Raw genomic sequence first — 16,246 nt, forward strand, 5'->3', positions numbered from 1 at the left:
GTGAGTTCAAGCCCGCATCAGGCTCTGTTACTGACAGCTCAGAGCCTGGAGCCTGCTTCTGATTCTGTGTCTCCCTCTCTCTCTGCCCCTCCCCTGCTCATGCTCTGTCTCTCTGTTTCTCAATAATAAATAAATGTTAAAAAAATTTTTTTTAATTATAAATGGAGGAAAAAAGGAGACCTTTGATCTAGTGCCCTGATTTGAAGATAAACTGAGGTAGCACTAAGAAAAATTTTCTTTTATTTCAATCTTGCAAAGATTACTTAATCACCAGACTACTACTTACAGTAATATAAAGAATATCAAGAAAATCTGCAGTCCATTTGTCAGTCTGCAATATTACTTAGGATCCAAACAAGAAATTTCACCATCCCCAGCCTGTTGGGATGCCTCACAGACTCTACTGTCCCTTTACGAAATTTTTTTATGCTTCAAGCTTGATTGACTTAGAGGAAAATAAGGTCCATTGGACACCATCTATATGTGAGAGGACAGGGAGAGATAATATTACATTCAGGATAAAAAAGATTCAGAACAGAGTGTCAGTTCTTACATGGTACACTTTCAAATATTCTTCAATAGCAGTTATTCAAGGCAAAGCTCTCTGGTGGTATGTATGGAGGTGGGAAGACACTTAGGCCCCAAAATAAAATAATACAAGTTCATATGTTTTGTGTGTTTGTTTGTTTTTATTTTTTTAATGTTTATCTTTGAGAGAGAGAGAGAAAGAGAAAGAGACAGAGCATGAGTGGGGAGGGGCAGAGAGAGACAGACACAGGATCCGAAGCAGGCTCCAAGCTGTGAGCTGTCAGCAAAGAGCCTGAGGTGGGGCTTGAACTCATGAACCACGAGATCATGACTTGAGCTGACGTCGTTCCCTTAACCAACTGGGCCACCCAGGCGCCCCTGTTTCTTTGTTTTTTAAATAAATTCATTTTTGTTTTATTTTTTTAAGGATGTTTATTTATTTTGAGAGAGACAGAGAACAAGTGTAAGTGGGAGAGGGGCAGAGAGAGAAGTAAGACAGAATCCCAATCAGGCTCCTCACTGTGAGTGTGAAAGGCCAATCCCATGAACCATGAGATCATAATCTGAGCTGAAAGCAAGAGTCAGACACGCAACCAACTGAGCCACCCAGGTACCCCAAGCTCATATGTTTTTAGGCACATACTAGGGACTCAATAAATATTTGTGAATGATTAAATTAACATCAAAAATATTTGATAATATTAATTTAGTCTGGGTGGCATCCATAGAAAAACAGAATACTCTCTTGAACTTTATAACCAACTTTGTCCCTGGTCTTTCTTTAATATTTGCCCAGGTTTGTGTGTGTGACAGGCTATATGTGTATCCAAGGCATAGAGCCCCCAAAATGATATAAAGGAAATTCACTACTTGAATTTTGTTTTTCTAAAACGTATACCTAAAATATTATGTCCTCATCACAGTCTGGGAGAAAAATATTTGTTTCACTCAATACCAATGGATGAGTAAATGAAGCTTGGGTACGTTGCATCTTAAACAGGAACTAATGCCAGATTTAATAGTCATTTTTTAATGGCAAATTTAAGAATCCAATTATAAGAAATGAAAAATATGTGTAAAATTGGCAGATTTTCATGGCATTTAAAACATGAGCCAATATACTTAAATATCTAGCTATCATAATTTCAACTGTGATTGGCCAAAATTACCTCCTGATCAATCTATGATGCTCCCCTAAAGTCCTACTTACAGGCTGAATTTGACAATATTTGGCTCACTTTTCAAAACTATGATTCCAAGAAAATTGTGCATCGATTTTTTTAGTGCAGAAATCAACATATTTTTTGTTTAATTTTACCTAGTAAAACTGAGTCTGTTCCTTTCTTTTTAAATTCCCAAACGTATTAAGAGAATTTAATCCTAATGAAGCATCTGCAATTGTAAAGTCAAGGTAGGATGCTTCTTTATAGCCACTATAAAACATGTTTAATCTTCCTCTCGCTTCCATACAGGGATCCTGCTCCTAGAACCAAATGTAACAAACATTGACCCTACTATTTAACAATGCCAATTGGCATCCTGAGTAGGTGGAAAATGTTTCCAAAGTTTATAACTGTTCCTTTATTTTTAATTAAAAAAAAATTATTAGTAAGTTTGGCTCAGGGGAAACAACCCAGGAATACACCTGGTTTCCGTTCTAAATTGTTGAGATTTTGTTGTCTGGGGTTGTTTTTCCCTAGATGACCATGTACTTTACATCACACAAAGTGGACTTTCCTCCATGATAATAATCTCAGCAAAAGAGTTTTCTTATTATACTTGAAAATGTCCACAGTACATGTATACAGTACACAGACAAGGTGCACGCTGGTTTGAGTTACAAAACCAATAAAAGTAATGTTAAGAGATATGTCTAATGAACCATAAGTATAAAACAACTTTAAAGAAAACAGATGAAGGATTAAAAAGAGGGAATAAATAGTTCTTCTTACATTGCTAAGCTGTAACCTCATGGTCTTCTCTTTATTCCTGAGTTTATGGCCCTTTCTGGCCACTTGTGCTGCAATGTTTAAATGCCCTTTGATTCAGTTTTCACTATTCAGATATGAACCTAAATGGATAATATGACATGTAAAAGAAGATTTATATATAAGGATATTCATCTCACCATTACTTTTATTTGCAAAATTTAGAAAACATTCCAACATTAGGAGAACCATTAAGTAAATTAATGTACCTTCAAAATATGGCCTATTGTAGTCATGAAAAATGGTGTTTTCAAAGGAATTTCACAACGTGGGGAAAGAAGCTCTCCTTCTAAGTTTTGAGTGAAAATTTTTGATTACATAACGATGTCCAAAAACATCATATTAAAAGGGAAACCTGCAAAAATGAACTCTAAAATATCAACAGGAACTGTTTTCTTACTTTCTTTAACTTTTTTTATTCATCAAGTTTCTGTAGTACTCTATCTTATTACTTTTCAAGAAATTTTTTTTTTTTTTTTTTGAGAGAGAGAAAGCGCACAGGAGCAGGGAGGAGCAGAGGCAGAGGGAGAGAGAGAATTTCAAGCAGTTCAGGTGTCATCTCATAAAACCCTGAGATCATGACCTGAGCTGAAATCAAGAGCCAGATGTTTAATGGACTCAGTCACCCAGGCACCCTTAAAAGAAATATTTATTATTTTGTTTTACCCATAATTTTATTCTCAGTAGAGTAGTATTTATTAATTTCTGAAAATAACTTTAACGATAAATTCTGCTCTATCAATTTGGAAAACAAATTTTCTTTGAGCTATCTAAGCTCTGTATAGCAACTGAGTTGTGAATTTTCTGAATTGCTTTCCATAAATTTACCAAGTCATAAATAAATCCCTCAGAGAAATAAAATTAAATGTAGGAAATAACTCTCATTCTCCAAGTATATTTAAACCTCTTTAGGAGCAAAAAAAAAAAAAAATCTAGAATAATATTATTATTATTTCAGTCTCGCTCAAATGCCGCATCTTCCAGACAGGGTCTCTATTCCTCCCACCTAGAAGTGATTCCCCCATTTCCCTCTCCTGATCTTTAGTTCTTTGAGTCTTTATCCCGAGTGCTTGTACCATGCCACCTGCCTGCCCCCCAGTGTAAGCTCTTTGAGTTTAGAAATCATGGTTAATCCTCTTAGCGGTAGCCAGTAGGCACTCATTATATGTTGATTAAATAAATAAAGTGAATTCGTTATGAAAACATTTCTAATGAGACTGATGCATTTTGCTGTCTCAGGTCCAGAGCTTTGAGGAAGAGACGGGTAATCCTCTTGACATGACTTCAGGAATTGCAGGTAAGAATTTCTCCAGATGTCCAATTTCATCGATGGTCTTTCAGAGAGAAACTGTAAATAACTAGCACTCAACTTTCTCAATATGTAGCCACCTGCACTGCCATTTACTCCCATCACTATTTCCACCTACTACTATTAAAGGCATACTAGCGATGCCAATGTGCATGCAAATTTCAAAAGACTTACTGCAGAAACGTTCAACGTCCCTGGGGCTAATGCAACATGTGGTTTGTCCAATATTAACTCAGTGTGATTTAATCAGGAGAGTGGAATGGATTCCACAAAGGACTGGGACTCACTGAATGAGTCATTTCTTACTCCTACTGACAACTGCTTGATGTTAAAAGTCACATCATTTTACTGGGCCTCGGACAAGTGGAGGTAATTTTTAAGTTCTCTGCGAGCACTTACAATCTAAATTAAGTGATTGTAGGACCTTCATATTAAACTCTCCATGGAAACAAGTTGCCTAGATGTAACGTTCCAAATAATCTCTCAGAATCATGTTACATAATCCTAGACAGCAGAGAAGGAGGGCTTTCTCTACACCTCATCCTTCTGCTCCCATTCAGCCATCATTGTGATTCAGCATTTCCATGATCCTATAACAGAGCTAAAAGTAGACAGGGATTAGTGAAGCAAAATAAAGCAGATGAAGCTAGTGCATTTCCTGGAAGAAAATATGCAAATTTTTAATTTAATTTAGTTTGGTGTCAAACACATCTTTTTCATTACAAAGTGTATGTATGGGCCTCATTTTGCTAAATGCTGTTTAGAAATTATGCATTAGTAATTATAGGGTCCTGCTGATTACATAAATTGTTATCCTGCTCTTCGAAGTAATTACCACATAACCTGCATTGAGGTTTATAAGACAAAAATAAGCATCTGTTTTTCATCTAATTGAATGCTTCTCAGTGAAGCTGGAGGTCCCCGTGCCAATAGGAACTGCCTTCCTTGACATTCAATTAAGAGGTCTACTGATATCATGTAAGTCACCCCAATCATTCCAAAAAATGATTTAGGACGTTAGGCAGAAGTACCAATCTCCATTTCATTTCAAATTCAGAAAGCAAAGTAAGATGGGTGAAGGTTAGCCTAATGAAGAAAATCTGAATTAAAGTAAAGCAAATGTAATTTATTACTTTCAAAAACATTGTCGTAAACCCAGGAAAAAATAGAACTGAGAAAAAAATAAGTAAAACTAGTTCTATTTCTATTAATAGGCAAAGGGGAACATTATTACTTTTATTTATATATGAATGACTGAATGAATTCATTTATGTATGAATTATATATATGGATGAATTTATATTTCTATATATATGAATATAAATGAATGAATTTTGACTCAAAGTTAAAAAGATGACTTCATTCAAAAATGAAGGTGTGTGGACTATTTTGACCAATAGGATATGGCAGAAATGATGCTTTACTACTTGAAGAGTGTTGCCTTTAACCCACCTGGCTGCTTCCTGGCTCTTGAGATACTTGTTCTTGGAACATTCCCTATGAGAACCCATCCCTCATGTTGTGAAAATCCCAAGCCACATGGGAGTGTCCACTCTGGTGGACAGACTTGAATGAGCCTCCATGTGAATAAGGCATCCAAGATGTCCAATCCAGTCAAACTTTCAGATGACTTCAGCTCAGATGTCATCTGACTGCCACCACATGAGAGAATCCAAGCAACAACCACATAGCCGAGCTGAGTCACCCCTCAGAACCATGACGGATAATAATCAACTGTGGTTCTAAGTCACAAATATTTAAAGGTTTAGTAATACCAAGTGACAGTAAAAATGTGAAACAAACACTTACCCACTGTTGGTTGTAAGTTAAAATCATAATAATTACCTGAAGTATAATCTGTCAATGTCACACAATTTTAAATGTATGCAAATATTCCAGTTCTGGGATTTGACCCATCAGTAGACTCCAGTGTACACACAAGGTTTTTGATTGCAAAAATACATTTATAATAATAAACAGCTAGAGGCACCTAAGTGCCCCAAAGTATAAATTAGCTTTAAATAATTATGGTACATTTTTACATTAAAATCTATTCAGACAGTATTTTGGAAAATGAAGCAGATATTTTTGTGTTGATATGAAAAGGTCTCTGAGATATACAGTTGTTAAATTAGAAAAAAAATATGTACAAAGGTATAATATAGACACCTCTTTTTATTAAAAGAGTTATCTATTTCTATGAAGGGGAGAAAGTATGCACAGTATGCTTCTGGAAGAATATCTCAGGAACTGCTAATGGAAGTACCTTAACAGAAGGGAAACTAACATGTTTTAAATTAATTGGCATCTTTTAATTTTCTTTTGTTACCATGTGCATATGTTATTTTCATAACACTACTTAGCAAAAAATTCTGGCAATACTATAGGCAATTGACACAATAAAATGCGGAATTTTGTTGTTAATTCTCTGCTCCCCATGACAACCAGTCCAAAACTTTTGTACACTTTGTATTTTGTATCTTTTAATTTTTAAATCAAAATTATATGTTTGAAGTATGAAACATGATGTATATGCACATACACACTGAAATGATTACAGTAGTCAAACGACTTAGCATATCATCTCTTCACAGTTTCCATTTTATAAGTGTGATAAGTGCACCTGAAATCTACTCTCTTAGCAAATTTTCAATATTCAATATAATATGATTGACTATAGTCACCATGGTTCTTAGATCTCTAGACTTATCCTTACTTAACTGTAGCTTTGTACCCTTTGAACAACATCTCTTCCAAAATTGGGAAACATTTTAATATTCCTCTCAGTCTTTTACTGATCAAGCATGACATAATAGAAGATGGTAGAAAATACATTAATATTATAATTGATAATAGCATAATAGAAAAATATTGAAATAAGTAGTCTTTATCAGTGTTCTTGATATACTTTGTTAGAAGGGCTAATAATTTGTAAATGCAAAGATTATTTCATTGATTTGCTACACGTGCACACATTATGTAAGAGCTAACTTGCCATGGATAAATGCAGTAATATGTGAATTCAATAATAAAAATATAAGCGATACTTCCTCCTCCCAACAAACAAAACAAAATACTAAATCCAGGACTTGTGGACTGAGTTCTCCATCTTTAAAAAAGTGCAGAAAATGCTCATGTAAAACTATAATTTCAGATCATTTAAGTAATAATGAAGAATATTTCATATAAAATTGAAGAATTGGAACAGAAGCAGTAATCTGAGGCAAATTCATAGCTTTAATTGCTTTCATTATCAAATAAGTAACAACTAAAATGAATTATTTGCCTCAAGAAGCCATCATAAAAAAAAGATATTTGGAAGTTAGAGATTATTGAACTAGAAATTAATAGTGGAGAAAGCAGAAACAAGTTATTTGATAAGTAAAATCAAAGCATTAGCTTTTTTGTGGACAAAGGTGTCAAGCAATAAAAAGAGAGAAATGCATACAAACAAAACCAGATAATCAAAATAAAATTAGAGAAAAGGCAGAACCACTGATATAGAAGTTATACCATCTGAAAAACTGATGCTAAAATTATAAAGGAACACAAATACAAGTGGTATAATTAAAAACAGGGATAATTAACATGGATATTTCAGAAAATATATGTATAGTAAAACCTTGGTTTGCCAGCATAATTCATTCCAGAAACATGCTTGCTATTCAAAACACTTGTATATCAAAGCAAACTTCAAGAACCATTGGCTCAGCTGTGATCACGTGACATTCGATGTCATGTACTACTCCTATTGCAAGATGTTGCTCATTTATCAAGGTAAAATTTATTTGAAATGTTTGCTTGTCTTGCAGAACACTTGCAGAACAAGTTACTTGTAATCCAAGGTTTTACTGTATTTATATTTCCACATTTTATATAATTTTATATTTATGTTGCCATATTTATATATACATATCTATTGTAAACCTAAAATATTAACAAAATAACATACCAGAACTCCTAAGTAAACTAATACCAGAGAGGGATAAACAAACAAAAATTAAGTTTATCAAAAGCAACCTGTAAGAACAGCAATGCACAACAGCAAAACCAAACCAAAAGTGTTACATGAGTAGACTCTTCCAGTTTTTCAAGAGACAATTGCTCTTCTGTATAAATTTTCTGGGTAATGTAAACATTTGTAAATCTTTCCAATTCCTCTTAGATTAAAAAAATACAACACTTGGTTTCAAAATTGACTAAATTGGCTCATAAAATTGATGAATTTTACTTAGGAATACAGATGTAACAATTTTCTTTTTTTTTTTTTAATGTTTCATTTATTTTTGAGAGAGACAGAGTGAGAGTGGGGGAAGGGCAGAGGAAGAGGGAGACAAAGAATCCGAGGCAGGCTTCAGGCTCTGAGCTGTCTGAACAGACCCTGACACAGGGCTTAAACTCACCAACTGTGAGATCATGACCTGAGCCAAAGTCAGATGCTTAACCAACTGAGCCCCCCAGGCACTCCTAAACATTTTCAATAAAGTAATGATGATTTAAATGTAGAAAAGCACCAGAAATATTCTAATCCTTCAAAACTAACTTTTATTCCAAGATTTCAATGTTTCAACAATTGAAAAACTAAAATAATTTATCAACTACTATGATAAATTATGAAAGGAAATAAAGGATATGATCAACTTGATGGACTATGAAAAAGATGTGTATGCTTATAAAATATTTCACTCTTCACCAACAGAACTTTCAGATGAATGAAATTTCAGATGGATAATTAAATATAAAAAAATGGCACCTAAATTATAAAAGGGCTAATAGTATAAATGTAGATGAATTTTATATAAATTTGGAACAGAAACCTATTTTTAAAGCTTGATTAAAGTGCAATAGCTAATTGAATTAATCAATTTTTCATGACTTTTTTCAAGTTGATTTATTTTGAGAGAAACAAAGACAGCACAAATGGGGGAGAGGCAGAGAGAGAGGGAGAGAGAGAATCCCAAGCAGTCTCTGTGCTGTCAGCACAGAGCCCAATGGACAGTTTGAACTCACAAAACCGTGAGATCATGACCTGAGCCAAAACCAAGAGACGGACACTTAACTGAGCCATGCAGGTGCCCCCAGTTTTTCACTAAACATTGAATATACCTATGTATGTATGAAAAACAATCATAAAAAATTGAAATGTAAATGACAAGCTGAGAGTATATATTGTCATCATAAACAATAAATGATTATGATTTTTGCTATACAAAGGTTTCTTCCGTTACAAACATTTAACAACTTAACAGTAGTGCTTTTCCATAAATTTGAGGGTGGATCAACGTTGGTAGAGTCACTTCAAGCATATTCTATCAACAGTTCAAAAAATTTAGGAATCTCAAAAGATGCAGAAAAAAGAAGACAGCAAAATGTAAACATGATTCATGATTAAAAATCAAAACAGAGAAAAATTATTTGCAAGTAGAAACAGAAGGATATTTTCTTAATCTGAGAGGCATCTATCAAATCTTCATGCCAAATATCAATCCTAACAAGGAAACCTTCAAGGAAATCCCATTCAACAAGGAACAGAACTTGCTACACTCCTTTTATTCAGCATTGAACTCAAGGTCAAAGCAGAATGACAACACCATAAAGTAAGATGTATATAAACTTAAAAACTATTCACATTTGCAGGCAAAATAACTGTCTGCATAGAAATCCCAAGAGAACTAATAGGCATATTAATAGAATAATAAGGTTTAGCAACTTTGGTGAATGTAACACAAAATGCAAAAATCAGTATTATCTCCAGGCATCAGCAGTAACCAATTAGGAAGACATTAAAGAAAAAAAAAAGATTTCTCTCACAATTCCAACAACAATAAACCTATAAGAGTACCTTTGAATATACCTAAATGAAGACTCAGGATATTTATTGGGAAAACTATAAAATATTACCATGTCTCTTAGTGAGACCTAAATAAGAGCAAGACTATGTCATGCTCAAGAATGGGAAAGCTCAATATTATAAAGAAACCAAATATCCACCAATAATAAAATGTACAATACAATTTCAATAAAATCCTGATAGGGCTGTTATTTGCTTTGTTTTGTTTTGTTTTTGTGTGGAACCTGCAAGATGGTCCTGAAATTCCTATGTCCTCGTAAAGGACCAAGGAGAGCTAAGATAATAATGAAGATCATGGAGGAGAAGTTTATGTTCCTAGAAATCAACACTTATATCATAATTGTAATTAAGGTGTTATACCACTGTTAAATTTTTTTTTCTTTAAAAAGATGATGGATCAGTGAAATAGGGGTCAGAAACAGACCCTTACATGTATAGAAATGCTAAGTCAGAGAAAGCATTTCAAAACCAGTGGAGAAAGGATTAACACAATTGATACAATGAATTGGTTATCCATATGAAAAAGATAGAAAATTACACCCTTAGCTTGTCCCATTAACAAAGATAAATCCAAGTACAGCTAAGGTCTAACTGTGAAAAGCAAACCATTGCTACTTACAGAAGAAAATAAAGAAGGGTATACTTATGACCTCAGAGTAAGACACAATTTCTTTTTTTTTTTTTTTTTTTTTTTTTTTCAACGTTTATTTATTTTTGGGACAGAGAGAGAGACAGAGCATGAACGGGGGAGGGCCAGAGAGAGAGGGAGACACAGAATGGGAAACAGGCTCCAGGCTCTGAGCCATCAGCCCAGAGCCCGACGCGGGGCTCGAACTCACGGACCGCGAGATCGTGACCTGGCTGAAGTCGGACGCTTAACCGACTGCGCCACCCAGGCGCCCCAAGACACAATTTCTTAAACAGGACACCCAAAAGCACACTATAAAAAGAAATATGGATAATATGACTTCATTATAATTGTTAATATTGGTTCAACAAAGACAGCATAAACAATGTTCAAAGACCAGTCACAGGTCAACTATATTACAATTGAAAAATAAACGAAGTCACAAAGTAATAGATATCTACAACCTATGCACAGCAAAATGTTTGTTTCCAGAATTAATATATAATTTCTAAAAGTGAGCAAAAAAAAAAAAAAAGAGGCAAATGACTAAACCAAAAATGCACAGTAAATTAGTATACAATTCACAGAAAAATTAACCAATGAAGAAGAGGGGCTCCTGGGTGGCTCAGTCAGTTAACAGAGCTTGAAGCCTGCTTCTAAGTCTGTGTCTCCCTCTCTCTCTGCCCCTCCCCTGCTGTCTCTCTCTCTTTCTCTCTCTCTCTCTCTCTCTCTCTCTCTCTCACTCAAAAATAAATGAACATTAAATTTTTTTTAAAAGAAGAAAATATGCTTTACCCTATTATAATCAGGAACAGATAAATTTAAATTATTAGATACCATTTTAGACTGACAAAAATGTTTAAATTTAATTCTACCAAGTATTGGTGACAAAGAAGAAATCTTACACAGCTGATGAGATTATAAATTGGTACAACCATTTTGCAAAGCAGTTGGGCAAAATCCAGTAAAGTTTAAGAAGCACAGACGCTTTGACTCAGCCATTCCATTCATAGGATATGGCCCAGAGAAATCATTACATATATGCAGATGTGAATGAACGTATAAAAACATTTTTTGCAACACTGAAATAGTGAAAAGCTTAAAACAACCTAAGGGCAATCAAATCAATAAGAATAAGGTTAATGCTATCATAACATAGTCATAGAGTAGAATAATATACCACAACGGTAATAAACAAACAAGTTAACTTATCCACATGGAAAAATACCATGAGTACAAGGTGGAAGTAAGTAAATCAGTTAGATGCATACAATATATAAAATAAATTTACTTTAGCAATAGTTGGTATGTATTAATAATGCATATACAAAGTAAAAGCACAAAAATATACAAGGGAAATATAAACACCAAATTCGGGATCCTGGTTAACTCTGGGAGGTTAGGAGGGAGGAAATGAGTTCAGGAAGGGATAAACCCAGGTAAATGAGGCTACTGTGTCTGTAATGGTTCGTTTTTAAAACAAATCTGAAGTAACTATGAAAAAATGTTAAATTTTAATACCACTGTAGGTGGTTACAAGGAATAGATATACATTATGCTACTTTCTATACTTTGTACATGTTTGAAATTTCCCAATGCAAGAAAATTGAACAAAAAATAAAGGTGTCAGTAGGAATTTTATTAACCAAGCTAATGCAAATGAAGTGATTTTCAACCTCAGTAGTAATCTGAGAAATATGAATTAAACTACACTAAAACAGGCAAATGAGTTATTAAATCAATGGAGGTTTAAGAAATCATATAATCTAATGTTGGCCAGAATACATATTGCTTTCTGGAAGGCAATATATAACAATATGTATCAGAAACTTTGCAACTGTGTTTATCTTCCTACCTGGATATACCCTCTAGGAAGTTATCCTAAGGCAATTATAAAAGAGGTGTGAAAAACTAGCTTAAATGTCCAATATAGAGGATTATTTGGAATGGAATAAAATTCAATGGAATATCATTTGGTCATCAAAAATGACAACTGGTATTTCTTGCCACAGTGGTTAAAGACTTACAATTAAAAGATAAAAGCAAGTCATAAAATAAAATGTGTTTCTCAATTCACTTATATAAAATTACATATATAATCTATATAATACACTTAAAAATTAGTTAAGCTACACTTAATAGTTTGGTGGCCATCTCAGGGTGATTGGTTTCAGGTAATATTTTTCCTTTCTTTGTATTTTATACAGTTCAAGTTAAAAATTTTAATACAAGTTTCTAACCCTCAACCCTCTCACAAAAAACCAAAATAGAGAAAGCGTGAGTGTATATGGTGTAGACAATGGCAAGGTAGATAATAAATGACGTCTGGTTTTTCCTTCTTGTGCTTCTCTGTGTTTGCTCATTTGTCCACAACAGAATAAATAATCATTCATCCAAGATAATGCTAAATGTACCTTTTTACAAATTGAGTATATTTGGGGATTTAGTGAGAGCTAAATTATTAAGGTTTTACTGATAGGATTTTTGCTCCACAGCAGATTGGAAAAGGTAACTTTGAAGAGATATCTTTTATATCCTGTCTCCTGGTTGGTCTTTTGGTCTTCTTCCTGATCAGTTACCACTAAACTAAACTAGATTCTGTTTAGTCTCTTTCGATTTCACAATGTCTCTCTCTTCTCATCTCTCTGTTATTTCAAAGGGGCTGGTGTACTGATTAAGAACACCAAAGACAGCCCATTCTCTCTCTTTTTAAAATTTTATCTATTTAAATTCAAGTTAGTTAACATACAGTATAGTATTGGTTTCAGGAGTAGAACCCAGGGATTCATCACTTACATAGAACCCCCCAGTGCTTGTCCCAACAAGTGCCCATCCCCCATTTAGCCCATCCCCCCACCCCATTCTCTTCTTAGGCAGACAAATTCCACAGTCCATGTATTCTTCCTCCTTTCTTTTCTCTACCTGTAAACTCTCCCTTTATGCTATTGGTAGCCTTGATCAATGACACCTCTACAAGACTCATGTGGAAAAACACTAACCATTTGCTTATGTCTCTCTCCCTTATGCTAAATTATGTTCTGCTTGAGATTAGGGATCTTGTCTAATCTATCCACCATCCCCAGACCTAGCACAGTGCCTGACCCATTAGGGAACCCCGTATATGGCAACAGCTAAGCTTCTCTTACCTTCGCTAGAAGAGTTTACATTCTCATTCAACAGTGGTGATTTAATGTTGCAACAGTTCTGTGGGCAGAGTATAATGACTGTCTTAAAATATAACGCATGGTATTTTTAATGATTTTATTGGCATGGACTTCAGTATTTGTAAATTAGGACTGCATCCAATAGGTGTATTCCTTTCAGATCAGCGGATTGGTGCTTTCTTTTTGCATGTTGCATTTAGTCCTAAGTAATGTAGACTTACTTTATTTTAGGTTTGCACACATTCCAGCAACATCTCTCAGAAAGTTGTTTTACCTGAATATACATGGAATCTGTTGCTTAACTCTATATTCCAGTCAATTATTATTAGGAAGCAATTCATTGGGTTTGGGGGAGGGGGGGTTATTGGTTGCTTTTAAAGTTTATTTATTTATTTTGAGAGAGAGAGAGAAAGAGAGAGCAGGGGAGGGGCAGAGAGAGAGAGAGAGAGAGAGAGAGAGAGAGAGAATCCCAAGCAGGCTCTGCACTGTCAGCGCAAAGCCTGATGTGGGGCTCAAACTTAGGAACTGTGAGATCATGACCTGAGCCAAAATCAAGAATCAGATGCTTAACCACCTGAGCCACCCAAGTGCCCCAGGAAGCAATTCATTGTTAAATTAACAGTCAACATTTGACACCCAGACTCGCAGTGTCCTGAGCAGTTTCAATTACATTATTTAATGTAATCACCATACTATTCTTTCCTCTTTAGAGATAAGACATCAACAAATTAAGCAACTTGCCTGAGTTTACGTAGCTGGCAAAAGAAGGACCAAATTCAAGTCAGGATCTTTTGAATTTAAATCTAGTCCTCCTCCCATACTGAATTCATTCATTCAGTGAATATTTAATGAGTGCTTATACAAATAAGAACCTGGTCTAGGTGCTGGAGACACAAACGAAAGCAAAACAGAACTTAGTCTCGTAGAGCTCGTGAATAACCAGGCAAACCAACTAATTACTGAATTACTACTATGGTAAATGTTATGAAGGAAAAGCAAAAGATAAATGGAAAGCTACTAACATCCAGGAAAGAGCCAAGTACACACTTGAGTGCCTTGCTAAAGCATCCCTTTAAATTCTTGGCAACATTTATTAAGTGCCAACTCCATGACAGGTGCCATTCCAAGCACTTTACATGTATTAATTCATTGAATCCTTCCTTGGGGGGGGGGGGATTCTACCGTTACTATTCCCATTGCACAGATGAGGAAACTGAGGTAGAGAAATTGTGCAACTGCCCCCAGCCACACACCTTGGAGCCCCTGACTGCCTTTTGTTTCTGGTTGGCTTCTGAACTGATTTTGAGAGAATGCACCTGGTCACAAGCTCTTAGCACTTGCCTTAACTTCTAGTGCAGAACAGCTATTAATTAAAACAACAAAATTGCTCAAAGATAAACTTAGATCACGAGAGCCAGAAGATACTGATTTCTGTGGTTATTTACACATGAATCTACTTTGCCATCTACAGTTTCATACTTGAATTATCACCGCTGGCCTCCCTGATGATGGGGATTGCTAACTTGGAGGTAAGAAATGAACCCCACTGGCACTGAGCAGAGGGGCTGGAGTGCCCATCTCTTTTGTTGTTGGTTTGGTTTGGGTAGTGTTATTTGTTTTCAGGGAATTAGCACACAGGGAAGAGAGATAGGCGAAGTAAAGGGAACTGATCACCGGCGACTGCCTGTTCACAAAACAGACTAGGAGCAGGACACTGGCGAAGCCCAAGCCTCAGTGGCCCTGTCCCTTGGCTCCGTCCCCTGGCCTCAATTTGAGTCCAATTGTTTAATTTTCTACACACCCCACGAAAGGCAATTCCCAGGCTGCTCTGTATCTTCTTTATATTTCCCCGTAATGCCGTCTCTGGCTGTTTAACTGCAGCAGGCTTTATGATAAGAGTTGTTGTTTGTTTTTTCTTCCTTGGCAGTAGGCAAAGACTTAATTTTAAAAGACACACTCAGACTCAAACAGCCCTGAACGACTTACACAGAAAGCAGGGTGTTTTCTAGGCTTGTTTTTGAAATATTGCAATTTTTTTATTAGGCAATTTTATCATTGTTATAAATAAGTAATTGTACTGGGGAGAAGGGATAATCCTTATTTAATTAAATTCATCTATACTCCCAGGTTGGCAGCGAGAAGACATATGTGAGACTAATACCCACAGCCTGCCTCTTTGCATGTGCAATTAAAAATTCACTCTACAGTAGCTCTGGCAGTTTAGTGTTGCTTTTGGCATTTACAAATTCTTTTATTTTGTGACTTTTTTTTTTTACCATACACATATGCTGGAGCAGATGTTGCTTATTTGTTGTTTATTCAAATCTGTAGGCTCTGGCAGCTAACTCCATTGTTCTGTAATGAAGCTTTATTCGCTGTCCTGTATTAGGACCCAGCGCCTGCACGAGAGACTGCGTTAGTTCCCAGTAGGACGCCACGGTTATTGCCCTTGTAGTTGGCTGTTTAGAGTTGGAAGCTTGCGCTGGGGGAGAAAACCACCACAACAAAGAGCTGGGTGGTTACAGTTGGGGGGAGTGGGAGGGAACAGGCAGGAAGGTCACCCTGCAGTGCTCTGCTCTGTGTTTCTGCCCGGTGGCCTTGGCCTGGCATCCGGACTCTGCTGCTGTGGGGTTCTGGTGTCCAAAGCTGGGAAGCCTTTCCTTCTTGCTCATTCTCTTCCTTGACTTTCTTTTTCTCTTTCTAGTTATTTGATTTGTTCACAAGCAGGGTGCCTACTGCACCTCCCCACCCAGCCCCAGCCCCTTCTTTCCAGGGCAC

At 35.6% G+C, this 16,246-nt stretch overlaps 1 protein-coding gene across 1 annotated transcript in view; it reads left to right on the plus strand.

Moving 5' to 3' along the window:
• Positions 1 to 16,246, plus strand: part of ITPRID1 (ITPR interacting domain containing 1) — a 207,274-nt gene that overhangs the window by 154,154 nt on the left and 36,874 nt on the right. The window contains exon 9 of the mRNA XM_047095237.1: positions 3,756 to 3,813. Within this exon, the coding sequence (XP_046951193.1) occupies positions 3,756 to 3,813 (58 nt within the window). The remainder of the gene's footprint in view (positions 1 to 3,755; positions 3,814 to 16,246) is intronic.

This window comes from Lynx rufus, unplaced genomic scaffold (genome assembly GCF_022079265.1).
Source record: "Lynx rufus isolate CCGP_SWC_20201006 ecotype Redwood Valley unplaced genomic scaffold, mLynRuf1.p SCAF_4, whole genome shotgun sequence".
Taxonomy (NCBI): domain Eukaryota; kingdom Metazoa; phylum Chordata; class Mammalia; order Carnivora; family Felidae; genus Lynx; species Lynx rufus.